Source organism: Rhamphochromis longiceps, linkage group LG6, assembly GCF_057381845.1.
Source record: "Rhamphochromis longiceps isolate RC_006_pf linkage group LG6, R_longiceps_female_GT1.1, whole genome shotgun sequence".
Lineage (NCBI taxonomy): Eukaryota > Metazoa > Chordata > Actinopteri > Cichliformes > Cichlidae > Rhamphochromis > Rhamphochromis longiceps.
The window spans coordinates 35,655,586-35,680,141 of NC_140562.1; the positions used below are offsets into that span (position 1 = coordinate 35,655,586).

General features: G+C 37.4%; 1 protein-coding gene and 1 pseudogene across 1 annotated transcript in view; one reads left to right on the forward strand and one right to left on the reverse strand.

The window, feature by feature from the left end:
• Positions 1–21,185, reverse strand: part of LOC146668500 (complement C3-like) — a 36,362-nt gene extending 15,177 nt beyond the window's left edge. The window contains exons 1-29 of the mRNA XM_085410427.1: positions 21,067–21,185; positions 16,205–16,403; positions 15,038–15,200; positions 14,269–14,363; positions 13,876–13,964; positions 13,673–13,755; positions 13,509–13,596; positions 13,305–13,407; positions 12,840–12,960; positions 12,340–12,455; positions 9,137–9,283; positions 8,737–8,830; positions 8,526–8,614; positions 8,219–8,407; positions 7,954–8,106; positions 6,740–6,869; positions 5,890–5,958; positions 4,086–4,283; positions 3,824–3,941; positions 3,638–3,726; positions 3,088–3,227; positions 2,520–2,729; positions 2,001–2,064; positions 1,768–1,857; positions 1,133–1,339; positions 941–1,016; positions 682–841; positions 497–592; positions 97–247 (exon numbers count right to left, since the gene is read on the reverse strand). Of these exons, the coding sequence (XP_085266553.1) occupies positions 97–247; positions 497–592; positions 682–841; positions 941–1,016; positions 1,133–1,339; positions 1,768–1,857; positions 2,001–2,064; positions 2,520–2,729; positions 3,088–3,227; positions 3,638–3,726; positions 3,824–3,941; positions 4,086–4,283; positions 5,890–5,958; positions 6,740–6,869; positions 7,954–8,106; positions 8,219–8,407; positions 8,526–8,614; positions 8,737–8,830; positions 9,137–9,283; positions 12,340–12,455; positions 12,840–12,960; positions 13,305–13,407; positions 13,509–13,596; positions 13,673–13,755; positions 13,876–13,964; positions 14,269–14,363; positions 15,038–15,200; positions 16,205–16,403; positions 21,067–21,185 (3,646 nt within the window). The remainder of the gene's footprint in view (positions 1–96; positions 248–496; positions 593–681; positions 842–940; positions 1,017–1,132; positions 1,340–1,767; positions 1,858–2,000; positions 2,065–2,519; positions 2,730–3,087; positions 3,228–3,637; positions 3,727–3,823; positions 3,942–4,085; positions 4,284–5,889; positions 5,959–6,739; positions 6,870–7,953; positions 8,107–8,218; positions 8,408–8,525; positions 8,615–8,736; positions 8,831–9,136; positions 9,284–12,339; positions 12,456–12,839; positions 12,961–13,304; positions 13,408–13,508; positions 13,597–13,672; positions 13,756–13,875; positions 13,965–14,268; positions 14,364–15,037; positions 15,201–16,204; positions 16,404–21,066) is intronic.
• On the forward strand, positions 18,175–20,032 carry LOC146668501 (uncharacterized; annotated as a pseudogene).
• Positions 21,186–24,556: the final 3,371 nt, after the last annotated feature.

Consider the following 24,556-nt stretch of genomic DNA (forward strand, 5'->3'; position numbering starts at 1 on the left):
TTGTTTGGGATGAAAGTCGTCCTCAAACATATCTGGATCACTAAAACATAAATACACTAATTTAATCTTATGTTTAGGACAACTGTGTGAAACCACCTGAACTGATGAACTTGAAGAGGATCTCCTTGTTCAGTTTGTTTTCATTAGCCAGGGCATATGATGTCATTGCAACAGAATAAGGGTTAATGAGGCTGGGTAGACGCTTCTCCAGGTAGGCCACTGCTTTATTAATACTGTTTTGTAAACTCTGCACATGAAGCACAGACACCAAATGAAATATATAAGATAAATGCAGAAGATAAGATAAATCAATGAGACATAGATGCAAATATAACATCCAGATATAGTATATGGTCTTTGATGTAACTTTCCTAATGCCAGTGGGCTGCTGTTCTCCAATTTATTTGTAAATTATATAGAACAGTCAAATTTTTTATCTACACTATGTATTTCTTTTTATCTAGTGGATGTACAGTGCATGTAGGTATATACTCACATTAACAGAGGACCTGCAAATTTCTCGAGACTCCTGCATAGCAATCAGGCAGAAGGCTGTCATGGAGGCATCTGAATCTGTTCCTAACAGATCGCTCTACACATACACATATACAAAGGTAAACATTTCATTTTTGTATACAACCTAATTTAATAAATTATTTTTATTAAAATTAGGAAACTCACACGCATCGATTGACTGTACACATATCCAACTTCTTTAAACATGCCATCAGGTTGCTGCGTGTTCAGGATGAGAAACTTGATGGCATCACAGATCACATCTTTATCCACTCTGATCAGGTAATAAGCCATTGCAAAAACCTTGGCAACGTAGGCAGTCAACCTTACAGAAGAGAGAACATGAGCACCTCTGGATTATTTATTTTTCCCTAAAACAATACATCCATTATCTAACAATCATTTTGGAGTTTTGCTGACTCACCAGGTGCTGCCATCTTCGTTGGGGAAGACTGCAAAAGAGCCATCTTGCTTTCGATAAGTAAGTTCAGTTGTATAACCTGGACAAAACCAAAGGCAAAACATTTCATTAATTACCAGTCAACACTTGACTGAAATTTGCTGATTTGATACCATTTTGGAGAGCTTGTCTGCATGCCTCTGTGTGTTAAGCTACCTGTTGTTATGTGTTGAAGAGCTTCGTTACGCTTTTCAAAGCCCACAAACTCCCACTGATTTGTTTTGTCCAAATACATGGTTGCAATAACAGGCAAGGTCATGCGAGCCATGTTCTGTTCTCCGCAGCCACCGGGCTGTTTGATTAGAGTTCCCATAGATTTACCACTAATGGCGTTCTCCAATAGTGTGCTCATTTGCTCTCTTCCTGTATAGACATAAGAAAACCCACAGTTACTGAGTTGGAAATGGGGCTAATCTATTGATTACAAAGGTCAACAAAAAAAAATCTTTTTGTAATCATCAGAAACCACAACACACTTTTCTAAACCAGTTTTTGAGGATGATTCCAAATCTGCTTTCAGGTTTTTTGGTTTTTTTTACAGTCACAACAACTTTTTGAATTATGAGTAATATTAGTTTGCAATGGACTTGCATGTGTTTTTTAATAAACCAATCTTTAACTGTTTCAATATTTTCAGTGCGAACTCAGATAGGCGCACACTGTGGCATAGATGTAATGGTCATTGTCGGGTAGCTAGCACTGTTTATTCAAAATCTTTTGGCATATGATTTTCTTGTGTATACTTTATGGAAGAAGTGTTAGCTTTGGGAAAATAAGGTTCTTGGTCTTACCACTTAGAAAGATTTGTGTTCTTGCAGCTGTATCTGGAACCATATCTGTTTCAGGAATGGCACTCTTGATGATTTCCACTTGTTTGCCATCTAATCGAAGAGACAGATAAGAAGTTAGTGGATTCTGAAATGATTGTATATAAAATAAACAAATAAATAATGAATAAATATATTTTGTTAAATATAAGTTATATATATTTCGCACATTGCAACTATTTAAACAGTAAAGTTACCTCTTCCTTTCCTAGCAGGGTCTAATAGTAGAGTTTTTGTATTATACGTCAGTACACCTGGAGGCTGAAAAAACAGTAGTTTTAAGATAAGGAGTAAACACTGTCTGAGTAAATTGCTAATACAGATAATTGCCTGTTAAAATCACAAAGAATTGATTCTGTTCATCTTGATCTTGCGTTTTCAGTGGGAGAAATGTTTCGTCACTCTTCCAAGTAATTTCTTCAGTCTCAGCTGATTGCAGGTTTCCCCAACCTTATAAACAGTATATATTTACGTCCAGATAAAAAGAATCAATTTGGGTGGCTTTCCTTACCTGGATGTTTGAGCAGGCATCAATGCATGTTGAAATGTTTTTAAATATTTTCTTGGTTATGTTACTCATACTAATTTAATTTGTTGTAACTGCCCTTGAGTGTCAACAGAAGGTGTATTGGAGACAATTAGTGGTCTGAGACAGAAATGAGAGGTTCAAACCATTCTCATATGATATATCGAGTGCTGCAACAAATCTTTCTTACCACTACCCGCAGCATCTTCCTGATACCATCACTGCCACCATCTCTAACAGCTGCTTTAATCTCAATAGGAAAAAGTCCTTCCTTCATGGGGATAATGGTAAATGCTACAGCCCGTGTTGTTCCACTCCCAACAGTGACCTCCTGACGATACTTCCCGCGCTTATGAGCTGCACTGCACAAGTTGGTTTCTTCTTTCAGATCCACACGCACCTTGAAATGGGTAAAGATGGACAGTAGATTTTTTTTAAAAGCCACGACAATGCAGATACTTTGCATTGAATATGGGATCACTGAATAATTCCATGACTGCGAAAGTCCCATATGATAACATATAGTTGGCCCACCACCATCATTCAAATTTTAAGTGTAGAGATTAAAAGATGCTGGTTGACATGTTTTAATAATCTTCATTCCATTAGGAGAGATTTTGCAGAAACCTACCTGTTACCCTTGACACTAAATCATATTTTTTAAACATCAGTTTCATCAGTCCTCTTGGCATCTTGGCATGGTATTTCCAGCAGTTCTAACTAATTCTGCACATTGGGGTTTAATAGCACAGACTCACTCTGATAAGCTCTTCTTCATAGTTGTGGAGAATTGCTTTAATTTCCAGCTGCTCTCCACGGACTGCAGAGTATGGCAGTCTGAGATCAATGAAGAATGTCTTCTGTACTAAGATCTCTAAATCATCATTCACACAGATACCTTCAAATGAGAGACAAATAAACATAAAACAAAAGCAAAAGAAAGCGCGAGACATTTGTGAGTGGAAATATAAAATACAATTTATGCTAAATCTAAAAAAAATAACACGAGTTGTACTTCTTCACTTTAGGCAGCAACTGTAACAACTTCAGCCAACTGAATACTTTAACTCTTCAGTTTTATGTTGTGAGTTGTGAGCTGTGCGTGATACGCTTGACACCAAACCAAATTTTTTCATCTTTCTTTGGCCAAATGTACATATTGTATAAAAATGTTTACATATAGTTTCAGCTTTCTGTTGAACTGATAGATCAATATTTTTTTTTTAAAAGCTAAGGTTGGTGTAACAATTTCGAAACAGGAATTGTACATATAAAAAAGAAAAATTTGTGCACAGAAACAATTCTCACCATGAGTCCTTGACATACTAATGCCAGTAAAGTGCCAGGCTGTAATTGAGTCAGGTAAAGGTATATCATTTTTCTCATATGTTGTACGGCTGAAATAGAAAAGTCCCATCAGTTTCAGTGGCAAAAAAATTCCTTAGAGAAGTGGAACGAGTTTTTGTGCATTGCTTTTTTATTGGCTGTACTTACCAGTTTTTGATGTTTTGAGTGCAATTTGGTAGTGTGAAGTTAATCCAAAGCCAGCTTTCGGGGAAGCTCGTCCGAACAGAGATGTCATAGCTGTCTATGTAATCATCATCAAGCTCATCTAAAAGATGTGATCAAAAAGTACTCTTATACTTTTTATATGATGAGAATGAGTTTTTAAAAACTAGCATACAACTAAATATATAAACTAATATACGTGATCTACCCAAAAAGAGTTTTCCCATCCCCAGTCCCCATCTCTTACTGCGAGCCAGTTTGAGGGCTTCCACTTTCCTGTCAACATGCACTTTTTCCATCTCCTTGCAGCAGTGAAGGAAAGCCTCTGCACAGCCTGGACCACCCACAATATAGTCGCGTCGCCTCTCACAAATGTATGGAACAGGAACATCCTTCATGCCATCTAAACAGCACTCAATTTGTTCTTTGTCCTGATATTTAGATACTGAAAAAAAGGAAACCACAGAGAAAAACCTTTAGATTACAGAGTTTAAAGTTCATTAAGAATGATCATGTACAAAGGGACGCTGACATTTATGTCTGTAAATATTTTAACATGACAATTTAACAAATAAAGTGACTGTAACAGTGGTCTGTGGTTTTATTTTCCAGTTCACAAAAGGAGACTTTGAGTAATGGTGAAAAGCTTGAATGTGCTTTGCTTGATGGAAAAGTGTGGTGGAGTGCACAGTGCTAAGTTTATGTAGAGTGTGTGCAAATGGGTGAATATAGTCTGATTATTTATTTTCTGTCTGATATTTCATTTTTGTTATAATCACTGGTCACAGTTATCATGAGACTCTTACTGGAAATGAGTTAAACCAGTATAAACTTGTTTAAAGAATTTTTTTCACAAGACAAATATTTGATGTAGATATGCAGGAGTGAACCAGAGCAAAGTCAAGAAACAATAGCTCTCATAGATAGATGATGCCACAAATGCATGAAGTCTAGTCAAGTCAAGTCAAGTCAAATTTATTTATAAAGCACATTTAAGAAAACAACTGTTGACCAAGATAAAAACATAGGAAGACATGACAAAAGTTAAGAAAATAAGAAGATTTGAGTAGGAAGTAAGATAAATAAAAGTCATACAAACTCATTCTGATATAAAAGCTTAGGAATAAAATTGGGTTTTCAGACAGGCTTTGAAAGTGTCCAATGTTGGGGGGGGGGGGGGGTCCTGATGTGAAGGGGCAGTTTGTTCCACAATTTAGGAGCAGTTACAGCAAAGGCCCCATCTTCTGTGTGCTTTAATCTGGACCTCGTGACAGCTAGGAGCATTTGACCCACAGACCTCAGTGATCTTGCAGGAGTGTACCAATTTGAAAGATCAGAAAGCTATGAGGGTGCTAACCCATGCAACGCCTTAAATACAAATAATAAAATCTTAAAATCAATGTGAACTGGCAGGCAGGGCTGGCTTACATGTGCCAGTTAATAACCGTGCTGCAGCATTTTGGACCAGCTGCAGTAGGCTAACTGATGACACACTGACCAGAGTAATGACTATTACAAAAGTCAAGGCGAGATGAAATGAAGGCAATAGCCCTCTCAAAGTCTCTAAAACAGAGACATGGCTTCACTTTTGCAAGTAGCCGAAGATGAAAGAAACTGGTCCTGATTGTAGCATTAATCTGTTTATCAAACATTAGATTACTGTCAAAAATCACTCCTAGGTTCCCCGCAAATAGTTTTTTTATACATTTCTAAGGGGCCAAAGTAGTAATCGTCACAGGAACAAAACACAATGACCTCTGTTTTCTGAAACTGTGCAACTTTTTCCTTGTTTTTCTTCTAATAACTGTGCACTTTGTTTTTACCTGCCAACTGTCTGTGAACTTTGCATTCAAATATAAACCACCATGACACTTTCCTGCATGCGGTCAATCAGCACAAAGGTTCTCATCACAACAACATGCTTCTAGGAAGTGGTTTCAGCAAAGCAGCAAGCTTAAAGAAACTAGTAAAGTAAGTGGGATAGACAGTTCATTCTGTCAAAGACAGAATAGAAATAGCAATGTCTATCTTTGGCAGTTTAGGATACTCACTCAAGCTGGTTCTGAGGTCAATCAAAGTGGTAGATCGTTTCCTTCTGCTGGTGGCAGGACACTTCAAATCTGAGTTTTGAAAACAGAAAAAAGCACTCCCTTTTGCAATCCTAAGACATCAGTTACAGTTTAAAACACATTCAAAACATAGTCGCTCGAAATAGCTTATTTTCACTTTCATATAACACTACTTGCAGCTGATTATGGGATATCTATTAAGGAAGAAATTTAACAAACTGACTTGTTACAGCAGTGGCAAATTCAGTGAGCTCTTTAGATGCACCTGTTCTTTCATAAATGTTTGATAAGGCAGACTGCATGGCTAGAGACTGAAAACACCCAAATTCCAAAAATAAGAGATTATATCATATTCTTTATTTTCTCCTAATAGTTTATGTTAGAAGCCACTAAAACACAGAAATAGGAACTTAAAGGTTATAGTTAACGCTTTAAGGCAATCAAATTATTCTTTCTAAGTCGATTTTGAAAGTAAGCCTTCACTTTTTGGGAGATGCTTCTTCTAATGCTTTGAGAAGAAGGTATATTTCTACAGTAGTAAATGAACAAATTTTGACAAGGCAGGGAGCACCAACAGAAGCTAACTATGTCCCTTCATTGTACTGTTTCTATATAGTCATTTTTTTTAGTATGAGCTACAAGCAAGAGAAAATAAAGAGGTAGTGGACTAGCATGGCCAGCAGCAACCTAAAAAGGACCATTATTGGTTTCCTTGTTTTATACAAGGACATTTACCATTTGTAGGAGAAAATGAAATCAGTTTGTGTGGCTCTCAGTTAGTCACTGTTACACTACTTTGACAAAGTCAGTGTGATGAGTAAAGTAGGGTAACCTGTTCTATGTGGTGTTCCAGAAGTAGTGCTGGCCACAAACAACAGTCCAGCATCATAGAAAACATTCATGCTGTCCTTTCCTCCACCTGGTGTGCAGCCTGTGTCATACGCCGCTATTATTTCCCAAATCTGCGCAGAGTGGAAGCAAATCAAATGAACCATGCGAGTCTTTTAGATAGTAAAAGTAGACGTTATAAGTTAGGGTTAGGAATTTATTTTATGAGACTACCATTTCCATAGACAACATCGGTAACATAAAAAAATGCATGTCTCTAAACTTTGAACCAATAAAACATTTCATAAAAAACTCAGAAAAGTTGATTCTGTTTATCTCGACCTCGCATTTTCAGTAGGAGAAATGTTTTGTCACTCATCCAAGTGACTTTTCCAGTATCAGCTGACTGCAGCTTTCCCCAACCTTATACAGAGTACATTTGTATAATGACTGAAACTAGCACCATGGGTTGTGAGGTCAGGTTTGTGTTATTATTTGATATGCAAATTGTTGCGACCATTATCAACAACCACTGATCAAAGACCATTGATCAATGACCATGAGTACCATTCACAGAGAGTTGGAGAATGTCTGGAATCACAACAAAGATTAACCCTTAGGCCCCCTCCTCGATTCAGAGATGGCCTTCTCTTTTTCACGTACTATGGCCTCCTTGATTTCCTGTTCAAGCCAGTGTTCCTCCCTGTCCAGGATGTGTACATCCTCATCACTGAAAGACTGGTCACGGGCCCGTAGGTGTGAACACAGAAGTACTTACTCGGCTACGCACTCTATTTACATCTGCTGTAAAGTGGCCACTCTTTCAGTGATTAAGATGTACACATCCTGGATTAAGCAGGGACTCAAGGTGGCTATTTACATGAAAAGGGAAAGACCATCTCTGAATTGAAGAAGGGTACATCTTTCACCATCTTACAATGCTGTGATTGCAGCTATTCCCCAACTCTCTGTGAATGGCACTTGAATGGCCATTGATCAGTGGTTTTTGACCAATGGCTGTGAGAATTTTCTTATTAATAATCAAGAAATTGACCTCAAAACCCATTGTTCGCCAGTGGTGCTAGTTTCAGTCATTATGCAAATATGCTCTTTATAAGGTTGGGGAAACCTGGAGTCAGCTAAGACTGGAAAAGTCACTTGGATAAACGCAATGTTCAGATGAACAGTCAGCTTTTTGGAGTTGTTAAAAGACATTGCCTTTTTCTGGGTGAGGCGGTGTTTGTTGTTTATGACGTAGACGCCTTTGTCAACTGCCACTAATCCCACTGTGGCTCCTGGATCTCCTGTGACCTTCAGTTCAAACTTCCCGCGAGGCTTATAGTTATTATGTTTCTTTTCTTCCAGCTTCAGCTAAAGGAAAAGAAAATAGGAAGAGTAGATGTTTTGCCTGGGTGTCTTTTTTAACTTAGTTATTGTTATAATACAATGAATAGCTTAACTGTGTGTCAGTGTTGTGTCTCACATCTCCTACGCAGGAGTGCTGTATATCCACCTGAACGGAGTCTGATACCACTTCAGTATTTACATGGTAGTACGCTATGATGCGGAATGATGGCAACATCTCTTTGGTAATTAGAACATTGTGAGAAATCAGAATTTGACGTTCTGCCCGGAATCTGTCATGTTTTACCAGCTGACCTCTGCTCAGGATCTGAAGACAAATTTATACAATTTACTTATCCATCCTGTTACATAAGCTGCTGTAAGTAATTACAACCCAGTCATTCATATTTTCAAACACATACAGACAGGTATAAAAGGTCTCTTACCAGATATGTGATATCATATTCTTCGTTTCTGTTAAGGTTTAGGCTGAATTTGAGGTTTTGTCCTAATTTCACCTCAGCTGTTTCCAGTCCTGCAACAACAACTTTTTACAATCAGTACTAGACACTTTGTTGGCTCTCAGAGCTATAGAGAGGATTATCAGCACGATTTCTGCTGTCTTATCTTCTGATGTCATTTTACGAAATTCCTCACCAATATGAATGTAATTTCTGCTTGTGTGAGGGGTAACTATCGTGGTAGCAGATCTTTGCCTTGCTGGTAAAATGTTCTCAACAGCAGTCGTTGCCTGTAATTAAAGGCATACAATAGATTATACACAACTAATATAAAAATAATACAATGATAAACAAACAATACAATGACACTAATTTTGTACTAGATTAAAAGTATTTAGCCTATTTTTAGCTAACCTACAGTTGAGCTGACATACAAACTACTGGCTATTTCCAACCACGTAAGAAAAGTTATATAACATTTTTAAAGCTGTGTTCTTTCTGACATACAGTGAAATAAAAAGACTGATGAGTGCATAGTTGGCAATAACTTGGCAATAAACAACATTGCAAAACATCAAATTGACAATTAAACATACAGTAATAATGATGTTTTCGCTGTTTCCCACTGTATTGATGCTTAGCTTTGCCATGCCGTTGTCTGCAGTGTGCCCTTTCACTTCACCAGGATTCACCACAACAGGAATATCTTTTGCTGGAGTGTTATCAGGGTTCAAAACTTGAATCTGCCATTACAACAAAGAAAAACAAAGATCAGCATAGTTTATTTGATATTAAGCACATTAGTTTCTGAAAACAATATAACAAAAGCATAAAAAATAACAAAAAACCCCCAACAATAACAGAAAAAAATTATTTTCATCTCAACTAAACATGTTCAGTAAAATATTATACATCACATACACATTATGTGTATATTAAATTTTATAAAGTTGTTTTGCTCATGAAACATTGAAATTAACACATTGAACTCATTGAAGCCCAATTGCCAACCCCCCCCCCCCCCCCCCCCCCCCCCCAACCATATTTTGTAAATTGTAAATAAAAACTGTCAAGGACAGTTGTGGCTGAAGAAGGAACCAGTTTCTATGACTATCAAGACAGGGAGTAAATTCAAAAACAATGTCAATGTGGTGTAAAAAAATACAAAACAATCCAGATCAGAAACAAATAATCCAACTCTTCTAGGAAAACACACAACAAGGAGGGACACAGCCATAAGGGAAAATGTAACGCAGGACAACGGGAGACTGATACAATAAATACCCACCAGAAAACAAGGTGAGACAAAACAGGTGTGAGGTGTGAGAAACTAATCCTAGATGAGATAAGGTATCTAGAAATAGCAACTATTGTTTATTTTTCGAGTTTGATGTTTCCGATGTTTCAGATGTGTTATAATAATAATAATGGATACTTTATTGATCCCCATGGGGAAATTACTTGTTTTTCTCTGCATTTGACCCATTCACTCAGTGAAGCAGTGGGCAGCCCACTAAGCAGGCGCCCGGGGAGCAGTGTGTAGGGACGGTACCTTGCTCAGGGGTACCTCAGGGTAGCCGTTAAGTGGATTCGAACCACCGACCTTCCGATCATGGGGTGACCACTTTACCTACTGAGCTATCCCTGCTTATAGCTATGTGCTTATAGCTATCCCTGAGCTATAAGCACATCTGCCTAGTCACAGCTAGTGGTGACAAACTCAAAGCCTTCATTACACATTTGATTGTTGTTGTGTCACAGAACAGTCTCGGTTTCTTTTTTGGTTTAGTAAAATCAGGACCAGCTCATCATCACTTGATGTCAGCTTTTTTTCACAGTGTGCACAGATTGCATATTTTCACTGTACGTATTTGTGGCATTTATTTTTTGGAACCAACCCTAATTTTTCGTATCCAATTAAATAGATCTGACTAATGAGATCACTGCATTTGGCAACAAGCATGCTCATAGCTTAAATCGCAGTACTTAATATACAGTGAAATTGGGGATTGTTTTGTTTTTTTGCAATTTATTATTAAAGTTATTAGAATTTCAAATTAATATGGCACCACGGACCTCGTTCTCTCTTGCTCAGAGACAGGCCACTCCTAGGTAGTATACACTTTTATTGCATGTGGTAAAAACAGAATGTTAATGTGATTGGTCAAGAAGTTGGAGGAAAGCCTTTAGACCCCATGGCCACCTCACATTTCATCTCCCGGACATCTCCCTATAAGGAGATTACCCTTTTGCAGGTAAGGAGATTACCCTTTTGCAGGCAACACTCCCATTACTGTGGCAACTATCTCTTGTCCTCTGGTCAGGCCTGCAGAGTTAGAGAAGGGGGAGGAGTGCATTCCATTTCCTAACACCCGATTTATGTTAGGATTTATGTTTTCAGTTGGTGCAAAGTCTAGACTGCAGATAGGCACCTGAGCACTTGGACTTTTCTACCTCAAAGCCATAATGTTGTAGTAGTTGTAATATATAGTTTACTATTTGTTTGCTTAAATATCGAAGGCCTTCACTGAAAAAGACATCACCTGGAGGGGAACATATTGCTCTAAAACCTTTCTAGACCTTCCCACACTGATGATGCTTTTCCAGTTGTGCTAACTGCAAATTCCAAAAGCAGTAATGCACCCACATACCATCAGAAATGCAGATGCTTCTGAATGAATAATAAGGCAAAAGGTCACTCTTCTCTTTAGTCTGGAGATCTTAAAATTAGATTAGATTAATTTAGATTAATTAAAAACTTGAAACAAATGTTTTTCACTTTGCATCAATCCAGTTTAACTGAGCTTCGGCCTGGAGAAGACAAGGTTGTTTCTGGATCATTTTCAAATGTCTTCTTCTTTACATGATAGAGCTTTAACTTGCATTTGAGGAATTTTACATTGAAAAATTATTCTGACACAGTCCCACAATTTTGAACCTCTGCCCATCTTCTGAGGAAATGTTTCTTTTTAATACCACTTACTCTTCCAGCCTTTTTTGTCCCTGTCCTAACTTTTTTGAGACATTATCAAGAATCGCTGTGTGGCAGGCAGGAGATTGGACCCAAAATGCAGGACTCACAACACACGGAATGAACTCAAAATGCAGCTTTATTTGCTGACTCAAGGAAATGATACAAAACTAAACTAGATTGGGAAAATCTAAACTAATCTTCACAGAAAGGGACACAAGGGAACACACAGCATGAGGGAGGATGTGACACAAGACTGAGGTAGATGCTGACCTAAATACACAGAGGGATAACAAGGAAGTGAGAACACACGAGGAACACAGCTGACACGAATAACCATAATGACACAGCGGAGGCTGGACTGAACAGAATGAACATGCGAATGCGGGACCTTCACAATAAAACAGGAAACATGATGTGGGACTGAAGGAGAGGCAGACGAGGGCAGACATGATGCGCTGGGGAAACATGGAAAACATAACAGAATAAAACATGAAGGGAAACATGGCACAAGAACTCACACCACAATATAAACACAGACACATAGGGAAACACAGAGGGCAGAAACACAAAGGGGAATCCAATAAACTAAACTGAACAACCTAGGAACCTAGGAATATATATTGAACTAACAAAATACAAAAACACAAGAAAACTAAGAACGCTTGGTCAAGATGACTCAGGACCATGACAGACATATTGCTGTCATCAAATTCAAGTCATTGAGCTATGTTCAATTTTATTGAGCAGTAATATATTTAAAGATATTGACATTTGTTGTTTTTCAAAATCAATGACTTAAAGAGTAATTATAAATTAGCAGCTTACTGTGACGTCAAACGACATTCCTGGTTTGAAATATTTGGGTGTTTTCTTGAAGTTGATGGTGTAGGGTGATTTGACAATTTGGATGCCTCTCAGCTCTGCTTCCACCATCTCACTACCTGTTTGTGAATATACACATTCATAGATTTTAAATATGAGTTCAAATTTACCATCCTTCTAACCCTTCTGCCACAAAGGACTTTAACTCACTTTGGCCCATTTGGCCCTACGTAAGTCTGGTTAAAGAGCCAGTTGCAATACATGGTTCATGGATATTCAATACAAACAATATTGTTTTTATTCCCCCCCCCACGCCGCCCCCCAAAAAACAAACAAACCAAAAAACAAAACATAAATTAGGCTAATAATAGGCTAATTAGGCTAATTTATCTATACTAGTGAATGCGTCTTGGGGAACACAAAGTTCAAATGATGTGTAAACAAACAAACTAATTCATATTTTAGGCCCCCGACTTATAAGTTAAATAGTGTCTTTTTCTTACCACTCTCTGTCAACACACTGACCGCAGCAAATATAAAGTTTCCTTCCAAATCATTGATGTTTGGAAAAGTCTGTGCAATGTGTTCCCTTTTCAGTTTAACGGTTCCTTCTCCTTCATTGATCTGCCATGGCATAACACAAAAATGGGTCATTCAGTAGGAACCTTTTTTTTATTCTTATTTCACAAAGAGAAAAGCCTTTTATGGAATTATTTTTAAGGATTTCAAAGTTAGGGTCAAATAACAACTGGACAATAATACAATGTGTCAAAATTGTTGGTTTTTTTTGGGGGGGGGGCACTAAATATTTCTCATGCAATTTCTAGTGCAAGTCTTTGTCTTATTTTAGGAAACTGGGCATTGATTGAAATCACAAAAGATAAAAATAAAACACACAGAGACTTGTCAAATAGGCAGTTATTCATTATTGTTATTATTTATTATTAAAAGAATAAATGTTTACTCACCTCCACTCTTTGAAGAGAACTTGGAATGCCGTTTTTTGTATTACCAACTAGAACTCCAAACACCACAAAGGCTGTGCCATCCACCTTTTTACCAAATAGATATCTAAAATCACAAATAAACCATTAACTTGCAATCAAGAAACAACAACTCAAACATGATTTTATAAATTAAACTGTGTCCACAAATCAAAAGCCTTCATATACGTCGCTTTGATGTTGATGGTGAGCTCATCACTGTCCACATAGAAAAAGGGGACCTGGGATGTCAGTTTAACCTCAAAACTGGGAAGCACTGCAAAATAATACTCATTAAGTGTCCAGTGAGGCGAAAGGGGAAATTTTTGTTGGCTATTTTTAAACAAACTCACCATATTCTTTCACTTCAAATTCTGCCTCAAAGGTTTGCTTTAAGTTGGTGTTAAATTTTGACACCACCTTCCACGTTCCTGTACTACATATACAAACAGACACACATAGATGTACATAAAGAACACATAGTTCAGTGTTGATGTGTTTATAAGATACATAAATTTGAGATCCCTCTCAGTGTGGAGCATTAGGGAAAAAGTACCTTACAATTTCAGGGAGGAAATAACTTCCATAGTAGATTCCTGACACTACAAGGACAAGCTTTGATTCTAAAATAATTCCATCAGGGTTCTAGAAATAAGAAAATTAAACCTAAAATTAGGAGAGAGCATCAATAAAACATTCAATATATTGTATAATTTTTAACATTTCTACAGCTTCCTAAAAACAGGTAATTTGTAATTATTAACTATATGGTTTATCTAAAAGTTTCAGTTTCAGTTTTCATGGCAACTTGTATTACAGCATACGTGTTGGAGAAATATTTATGTTTTATATGTTTTAGTGACATTATTGGAGATCATTATTTTGTAAATGTTTTATACTCTCAGTGATAGATTTTGTAATGATGTAGTTAAATGAAAGATAACAATACCACAATATCAACAACAACAGAAGTATCAGTTCCCGGTTGATAGTTCTTGTCTACGGGCTCCATATTTGGCCTCATTGCAAAAATCCTGTAAAAGACTGTGACAGAGAGACAAATAGAGAAACACTTTGTTTAATTACTGTGTTTATTTCAGATTCCCCTGTCAACTAGTTAGCACATGACATCTAACAAGAAGAAACACTAATTCTACAACCATGGAACCATCAATAAATGGATGATAGACATTAAACCGAGAAACTGACAACTCTGCTGCTGCCTGCTGTGATTTTAAAAAATATATAATTATACAATAGCTATTAATGATCTACTTCCAACCCAAGAAATAGAAATGTAAACAACGAATGTCGGACCCGACCACATTTCAACACTCGTTAAGTTTATTTCGGTTGCTGTTCACAACAATACTCAGCTGCAGTTTTGCAGTTGCCAGCCACACACACCAACAACAACAACTCAGTCAGGACCCAGTACATTCTTTAATGCAGGGGAGGCGTGATGAGCCGATCCAGCGATGGTGTGTCAGCCTCCCTGCAGTGGCGCCACATATCACGCCCTGCCACAAGGAAAAGATGTATTCTTGATGTATCTAATGAAAATTAAATCAACTCTCTGACAAGCTTCATCTCCCATGATCTGAACTACATAAACTGCTAAAAGGTTAATGACCAAGTTCTGTCCAGTGATGATGACCATATCATTTTGTGTTGGTGTTGGTTTGTGTATCTCATCAGTAATGGAGTAAATGACTCACCGGTGGTACTGGGAGTATAGATAGTCTTGTCAGTCTGGATGAAGATGTACCCATATTGAAGGGAGATTAACACAATCTTCTCCAGTGTTTGGGTACCAAACTCTCCTTGTAGGTGAACATACTGTTTTATATTGGGATCATTGCTGAAGCGCTCAGCAGGGATCTGGGGAAAGAGAGACAGTGTGAAGGGAAAAGCTAGAGATATAATATTCATTTAAAAAAAGTTATGAATCAAGATATCTGTGTCATACAAAGAGAGAGTGAGAGAGAGAGAGAGAGAGAGAGCGATAGAGAAAGAAAGAAAGAACAAAAAACATCTGTCAGGAAAAATCCAGGTTGAAAAGCACAAAAATTGGAAAAGCTGGGATACAATTTCTGGAAGAGTGAAAACTGTTGCGAAAAAGGTGACAGATGTACACAAAAAAACTGGGGCTGGGCTGAAAATCAAGATATTTGGTGAGCAGAAGAGCTAATGCACAGCTGACAAACATTTCCCAGAGATCTTTCAATGTAATATTTTTGATGCCATAATTATTGCTAAATTGTCAATACTAATAATAATAGATCTAGTGCAGCAGGAATTCGATATCTTAATTTGGGAAACTTCTCTTTTCGTTAAATTTAAATAACACTGTAACAGATTTCACTGTAATATAAACGAGTTCACATTATGCGACTTTATGGGATCCTCTAATAAGTTACTGATTAGTTAGAAATCTCACGTTTTAACTTTCTTGATCATCTTTACATACGCTTATAACTTATAACAAATGAACCAAGGCTCATGGGTCTAAGATTGGCACCAGTGATTAAGACCACAAGCTCATAAGTAAAACATTTACAGAAGTCATGAACCAAGTAACATGTGGAACTAATTTTTTTCATATTGTTTTCTAATTCTATTTACAATAATTTTGTAACCCCAGGAGTTGATCATTGCTGTTCATTAGAAAGAATACAGGTTTTCTCTCTCTTATTTTTTATTTTAGTATTTTAGGCTCCCTGGTTAGTTAAGTACAATATAAAATTATTTTAGAAAACATATTGTATTACATTGTTGTTACACACTAACGCACTTGGGAATTTGGATGTCCCAACTGATAATGTTTATGAAAACCTGCATGGTAATAAGGATGTTTCTGAGATGCGAGACTTAGTAATACTTACCATAATTTTTCCAATACCCTGGAATTTGTTTTCCTTAGTAAGGGTCACAGTTGTTGATGCCAGCATAATGTCTTTTCTTGGAAAGTTCCTCACAATGATATTGACATTAACATTTTCTTCACCAGCATTATCTTGAATTTCAACAAAGATGTTTTCTTCAGTTCCTACTCGCAGGAGATTGGGGGCAGACATCACCTCCCTGAAGACAGAAGACAGCGTTGGATAATGTAGCCCAGCTGATTCTGTATGTAACAAACTTCATGATTTATTCAATTAGTCATTCATTTGGTAAAATAAATCATCAATTTTTATAGAGAAGATAAATTCTACCAAAACTAAGAGTTTTCAGTCATATTGTAGCCCTGTGCAAGAGTACATAAAAACAATGGCTGTTGATGCTAATGTCTAACACCAGCATGCCAACTCTTCTGCTTACTTTTGGAGCTTGACTAAAGGGGTGCGTTTAAAAAATCAATTTGCTTATTCATATCAATTTTACCTTGAATAACGTGATGTCAATTCATTAAATCCTGTTTTTTCCTTTTTAAAATATAAATGTATTTTGCCAGAAACACCAGAATCTCATTTTAAAGCTCACAAAACCCCGCACGGCTATCTCTCAATGTATTTTTAAAGGGGCTACATGCTAAAAAGCCAGGCCAGGAAAGTCTCCTTCGTGTTCTGTATTTTCTTCTCAGTTACTTTGACACAAAGGCATCTGTTGTGATGCGTACAACTCTGATGAAGTCTCACAAATGTCAGATATGTTTTTAATCATAGATATAAAAATACTGATATGTACTGATAAATAAGTACAATATTTCTGATTGTCTGAGTCAAAATTAAATTGAATTGAATCAAATCGAAACGAAACCCTGTGAATCAGAATTGAATCAGTTATAGAAATAACCAAAAAGTGTCAAAATTGTAGAGAAAACATACCACAAAGCAAATTATTATAAATTCAACATCTACTTGGTTGCTTTTCAATTCAATTCAATTCAATTTTATGTGTCCAGTACCGCATTTATAGGTCCTAAGGGCTTCACAGTCACATTTGTTTTTAAATGAAGTCACCATATTTACATATGTGACATCATATAAAAATATATATGTCAAAACTATATGTAAAAAATTACATATATTTACACACAAAAATAACTGCTATACTTTGTTTAGTTCTTTCCAGTTTGTTTGTAAAATGTCCTTGCACTGGATAAACAAAACATTTCATCCTTGTTCTGGGCAGAGATGGGCAGTAATCGGATTACTTTTTTCAAGTAACGAGTAATGTAAGGGATTACTATTGCAAAAACGGTAATTAGATTACCGTTACTTTCCCGTAGGAACGCTGCATTACTGCGTTACTAAAACCGTGATTTTTTTGCGAGAATGTCTCATGACAATGACGTAAGCGAGTGCGACGGCTGTGGTAGCACGTGTGTCAACAATAGAAAACATGGAGCGAGGGATAGAGTACGATCGTGCAGCATTTAATACTTGGAAATACCGACGTTACTTTGAATTTGACTCTTTAAAAAGCGACAAAAACATAAGCGTACGTTGTACACTCTGCATCAGAAGAAAACTTCTTTCTACGTCGAAAAATTCCACTTCCAACCTGAGCAAGCACCTAGCACGCTGCCACAAGAATGTTAAATTGACAGAAAACCCCCAGGATCCCCTCACTGACGTGACCGCTGTGGCTACCACATCTACTTCCACCGGGCAAACCTCAGATGGACCCACTCCTGCTAAACAGGTTAAACTAGACGTAAGAGCGACAGGACTTAGTGCCGCTGAACTGAAGAAGCTCGTCGCTGCCTATATCGTCGAGGACATGTTGCCGATTTCCACTGTTGACTCTGAATCATTCCGACGCATCGTAGAAAAAAATACCAACTAAAAGTGGTGTCAAGCTGCCCCAGAGAAAGTCATTTGTAGGATACCTTGAGAGAGAATATGACAAAATGAACTCTAACTTGAAGGCTACACTCGAAGAGGCAGAGTTTGTTTCCACCACTGCTGACATCTGGACGGTAAATAATAAAAGTTTTATGGGTGTAACAGTTCACTGGATTAATTCCACATTACAACACAACAAGGCCGCTCTAGCATGCAAGAGAATTAGAGGCAGCCATACCTATGATGTAATTGGAGCAGAGATTGAAGAAATCCATTCATCATATGGACTACAAGGCAAAGTTATTGCCACTGTAACGGATAATGCATCCAATTTTGCCAAAGCATTCAGAGTATGTCAGCCCTGTCATTTGGAGTCTGAATCTGAAAATGAAGAAGGTGATGACGAGGAACCGACCTTTACTGATGTCATAGAAGCTCTTTCAACTGCATCTGGTGATGCACAGTTTAGCCTCCCTCCACACTACAGATGTGCATCGCACACAATTAACTTGATTTCAACAAGCGATGTTGACAAACATCTAAATTCCTGTGCAGACACCAAGGCTTTATATAGGAGTAGCATTGCAAAATGTTCTGCTCTTTGGACTAAAGCAAGTCGATCAACATTAGCCTCTGAACAGGTGGAGGAAGTCAATCGGAGGAAACTGATGGTACCGACATCCACAAGGTGGAATTCCCTGTATGAGGCCATTTCTAGAATTCATCACAATTCCCTTGAATGAACTTAATCCCCTGTGTGTAAAACTGGGAATCAAGTGCCTTAATGAAAGGGAGTACCAGTTCTTGAAAGAGTACTGTACTGTGATGAAGCCCCTGACAGTGGCTCTGGACATCTTACAAGGGGATGAGTGCACCTACGGGGCTTTACTGCCAACACTCACAAGCCTGATGTCAAAGACGCTTGCCCTGAAAGATGACCTCTCTAGAATGACAGCCAGCCTTCCAGATGTCATTGTAAAGGTAAGATAATTATTAATTGCTTTGGGTGGATTTGTTAAATTTATTATACCATTCACAGTGGGTGGATGTTATACTTTGTTTTAAGCAGCGGGTACAATTATTAAAATGATAGAATAAAAGACCAAGTATTCACCCCTTGTTAAATATCAGGGACATTGATCATCATTAATCATGAATATTAATCATAATATCAACAAAAGCCTCAGCCAAAATTAAATCTCATACAGTATTGATAATAGAAAATATAGATGGTTTAGAGCTGTAAAGCCCACAAAATAATGACAATAGGTAATTATATAGTAAAATAATTTTATTCTTAGATGCATCATATTGTATGTTACAGGCCATCAAGACTTGTTTTGATGCTGTTCTGGACAGCCAAGAAGGACTTCTCGCAGCGGCTGCTTGTTCCAAGTTTAAACTTCGTTGGCTGAGAGATGAGCGTAGGAGAGAGTATGTGAAGGAGCTCCCGATAACAGAGTGTCGTAAAGCTGCTCCTGCAACTGAGAACACTAATGTGTCCCAAATCCCAGCCAGCCCAGCCGAAATGGACTTTTTTGAATTTCAGAATCAGCCAACAGAAAGCTTCTCAGCAGAAAAAGAAGTAACTGACTTTTTAAGGTCAGGCTATGAGATTGAGATTCTGAATCAGTTCGCAAATCTCAAAAAGATGTACATGAAATACAACAGTCCAACTCCATCCAGTGCACCAGTGGAACGGCTGTTCAGTTTCGGTGGATTGGTGCTTTCCCCAAAAAGGAACAGAATGTCTGATAGAAGGTTTGAGAAGCTTCTGCTGATGCGATATAACCACTGTTTCAGTCCAAAAGAAAACAATAAAACATAGGTCTTTTTCAGGGTTGCCACAAACTGAGACTGGATTAACAGCCTAAATGTAGCATGCAATAGCATTTTCTGTTTTTGTAATCTCAATATTATGCCTCTCTGCACTTTACAAACTGTTAAAAGATGTTATTGTTAATTTTATTTATTTTATTTATTTATTTTTTGCTTTATTTATATGAAAAGATGTGTGTGTGTGTGTGTGTGTGTGTGTGTGTGTGTGTGTGTGTGTGTGTGTGTGTGTGTGTGTGTGTGTGTGTATACACAAAAATAATTTATGCTATATGCTGGAGTATGCAGAAATACAGTTTAAGCCTTTATTTTCTTAAAATATGGTGTAATGTGCAGAAATATGTTCAAATGTTAAACAAATTTATTAAAGTCAAAGACTGTTGAATTTAATTTAATTTTTGTTTGATGCACTGTTTATAAAGTTAAGATTAAAAGTAATAAACAATTTTTTAAAAAGACACTTTTCCATTTGATTCACTTTTATATGATGGATTATGCAGAAAAAATAGAATTGGCCCAAAAGGTCTATTGCTTTATCACGCATTCAGGTAGTGTATCATGTTTTTTAAAAGTAACTAAGTAATTAATTACTTTTGACAATAAGTAATCAGTAAAGTAATGGGATTACTTTTTTGAGAAGTAATCATTAATCAGTAACTAATTACTTTTTTCAAGTAACTTGCCCAACACTGGTTCTGAGCAATGTTTGCTGTGTGTTTTGTAATTCACCTCTGTGCAAACTTAGTGTGTGGTAATTTACCAGCATTTGAAAGACTGTTGTACCTTGACTTGCTTTACACAAATAAACTGGACAAAGCTGGATAAATATTCATTAATCATTATGTATCCTATCCACCACAGAAAATTGCTAGTAGCGAACATTTTAATTTGGTTTCAGAATACAGTTAAAACTGGACATTTGAGACAGTCATCATATGATTTTATTCTATGCTTTAAAATCATTCAGTTTATAACAATAAGGATTTGTAGTTTACACGCAGAATATTAAACTTAAAGCACTGAGAATTATTAACCGAACGTAAAAAGGTGCTAGTGTCATTTTAACAGTGTAGTCAGACTCATAATAATTAATTTTAAACAGGCGTTAAGACACAACTTACATTGGAGATCCACTAGCCAGAGAAATGAAACAGAAAAACCCCACAAAGTCCAGGAGCAACAGCTGGCTCCGATACATCCTCCTGCCTGATCCCATATCTGCTGAGTGCAGCCTCTCCATCTGAGACAAGCTTTTATGGAGTAGCTTGATCCTCCTACACCTTCCGTCTCTTCCAGTGATAGGAGAGCTTAGCAGTGACTTGTGACTGTCTTAAAACTATGCCCATATACACAACTGAAACTGTATTTGAACGTAATTGTTTGACTTATTCATAAATACTAAAAAAAAACCCCAAAAAAACAATTATGAAGAAATATATAATAGTGTATATATTCTCATGGTATCCTTTAACAATTTTAAATAGTTTTTTTATTGATAACATTTTTTAAATATATTAAGATGGGAATATACTAAAGTTCTCAAAAGAATGTAGTCAAGTAAGAATTATAACATTTTATGGTGATTTTCAGTTGAGTAGAGTACTTATTCTATTAAACGTACTCATTATCATCTTTAATATCATCAACAACAGTGGTGATTAACATTTCTTTCCAAAATATTTCAGTAGTATAGTATAGTAAGAATATTTCAGCCATCATGCACACATCAAATTAGTATCTTTCCAAATGTGTAATGAAAAATGACATTATAAATCGTAAATGGACTTGTTCTTATATAGCGCTTTTCTACTCTTCTGAGCACTCAAAACGCTTTACACAACTTGCTCATTCACCTATTCACACCCATTCGCACAAGCACATTTTTCTAGGTGCTTTCTAATTAACATTCACACACACTCATACTCCGATGGATGCATCGGAGAGCAATTTGGGGTTAGTATCTTGCCCAAGGATATTTGACATGCAGACTAGGGGAAGCCAGGAAGCGAACCACCAACCTTCTGATCAGTAGATGACCTGCTCTACCGCCTGAGCTACAGCTAATGAAAAGATGGCTCTCGGAGATGTATTTGACTTACCCTGTTGCATCTTCATATTATATTTATGTTAGATTTTTCTTTTCTTTTTTTTTAAAAAATTGTTTTTCCACAGAATAAATGATGCAGATTTCAATTCTGTTATATTTTTTAATATTTTGGGGATTGTTAAATTCATTACCTGATGACAGTTTGACAGGTCTTTTGGATTGTCCAATAAATATTGCAATTCCTTTTTTAAAGATCTCCTATCTGTTATTGTAACAGACCATTTAAATTATGTCTAAATTATTTACTGCATTTAATAGAAATATTAAACAAAAAATATAATTGAAAAACAAATATCATTATAGCATCATGAAGAAATTTAAAAACAGCAGTAGCCTACCATTTAATTGTTGTAAAACTTGTTCAATTCCTTTAAAAAAAAGGCTTTACTGATAATAGTAGAACAGAATAGCAAACTATTACTGTTGTAAAGCCAGAGAAAAAACAACAACAACAGTTATTTAGAAATAGTATGTCTATTAAAATGAATGTTCAATCCATTCCTTTGTGGTTTTGAATGGGGGATTAAGTCCACTTCCAAAAAAATCAAATCTTTTTAACAGATTACATTGTAAAAAAACAAACAAAAAACCCATGACAATGTTCAAAAGATTATTTCAGGTTTTATATTATAGGTAAATGGCCTGTATTTGTATTGTGCATTACTAGTCCCTAAGGACCCCAAAGTGCTTTACACATTCAGTCATCCACCCATTCACACACGGCAAGCTACATTGTAGCCACAGCCACCCTGGGGCGCACTGACAGAGGCGAGGCTGCCGGACACTGGTACCACCAGACCCTCTGACCACCACCAGTAGGCAACGGGTGAAGTGTCTTGCCCAAGGACACAACGACCGAGACTGTCCAAGCCGGGGCTTGAACTGGCAACCTTCCGATTACAAGGCGAACTCCCAACTCTTGAGCCACGATCGCCCCCGATAGGTGGTATAGTGTGCAATCCAGCAAGAGAAGGAGTGAGGCCCCAGGTGGGGCACAGATGTCCAAAGGGTGAGGGTCCTAGAGTACCAGAGGCAATGTGCAATTCACTTTTGATTACAGACTCTTGGACTTTGAAATGTTTCAGGACTTACTATAGACTCCATCCATCCATTCGCTTCCGCTTATCCTTTTCAGGGTCGCGGGGGGCGCTGGGGCCTTTCCTAGTTGTCATAGGGCGAAAGGCGGGGTACACCCTGGACAGGTCGCCAGTCTGTCGCAGGGCTAACACATAGGGACAGACAACCATTCACACTCACATCTAGTGGCAATTTGGATTATCCAATTAACCTATCCCCACAAGCTGCATGTCTTTGGACGGTAGGAGGAAGTCGGAGTACCCAGAGAGAACCCACGCAAACACGGGGAGAACATGCAAACTCCACATAGAAAGATCCCGGCCTGATGGTGGAATTGAACTCAGGACCTTCTTGCTGTGCGGCAACAGCGCTAACCACCGTGCCGCCCCTACTATAGACTCAATGAGGAGAATTTTAGGTCCCAGTCCGCTCTTGGCTTTGTTTTACTGTGGAAGACAGTACTGGAAAAAACTTGCAATTTTTTAAAGTCTATATCCCTCTGGAGATTGTAATCACTGGCACTAAATCTTTAATTCCCTGTATACAAACAAAAACGTATTTTTTGTTTTACAATTATTAATTATTGTTTTAATTAATAAATTATAAATCACAAGGTTTTTTTCTAAGAGTGCAAAGATTGAAAAGGAATAAAAAAGCATAAAAAAGGAGTGAACTACTGTAACTACTATTCAACAAAATCAACAATTTAGACTTCAATTCCATGAAATTTTATTAAAGAAATTTAGCAGCAGCAAAGCACAGAATCAAGTAATAATATTAATCACGAGGAAATTTCTCGTGTTTCTCTTGCGTTAGGAATAAGGAAGAATTGGCTGGATTTGTACAAAATGAAACTGCTGGCAATAGACACAAGAATACTGATGGTTACACCCTTGTGCAATAAAGAGGATGTATGTTCTATCACAAGACACAATAACACAGCTGTTTGATTTCTTTCACTAGCTCATCCACACACTCAGTAGCGGTTTTTGATACGGACGACACGGGCGGTTGCCCGGGGCAGCGTCGTGGTGGGGGGCGGCATCACGGGCATTGGCAAAAAAAAAATTAAAAAAAAATGCTCGTACTCATGCTGCCCCGACGTCATGCCAGCGCATATGGCATGGCATAGGCGCCGATCGGTTTTCTATCGCCCATTTGGTGGGAGTAAGGGCCCCCTCCGTTTGCGAGGTGCGCCTGCTGCTTGCGGCACAGGGAGGAGAGGGCGGGGCGGCGGGGGATTCTCTGGCTGGCTGCAGCAGTATCTAATAACCAACTCGCCAAATAAAACAAAATACCAACAAACACTAAAACACCAGACATTATGATACAGACTTGTGATTTGCACCCAAGTTTTTTCGATGTATTTTTAAAGGGGCTACATGCTAAAAAGCCAGGCCAGGAAAGTCTCCTTCGTGTTCTGTATT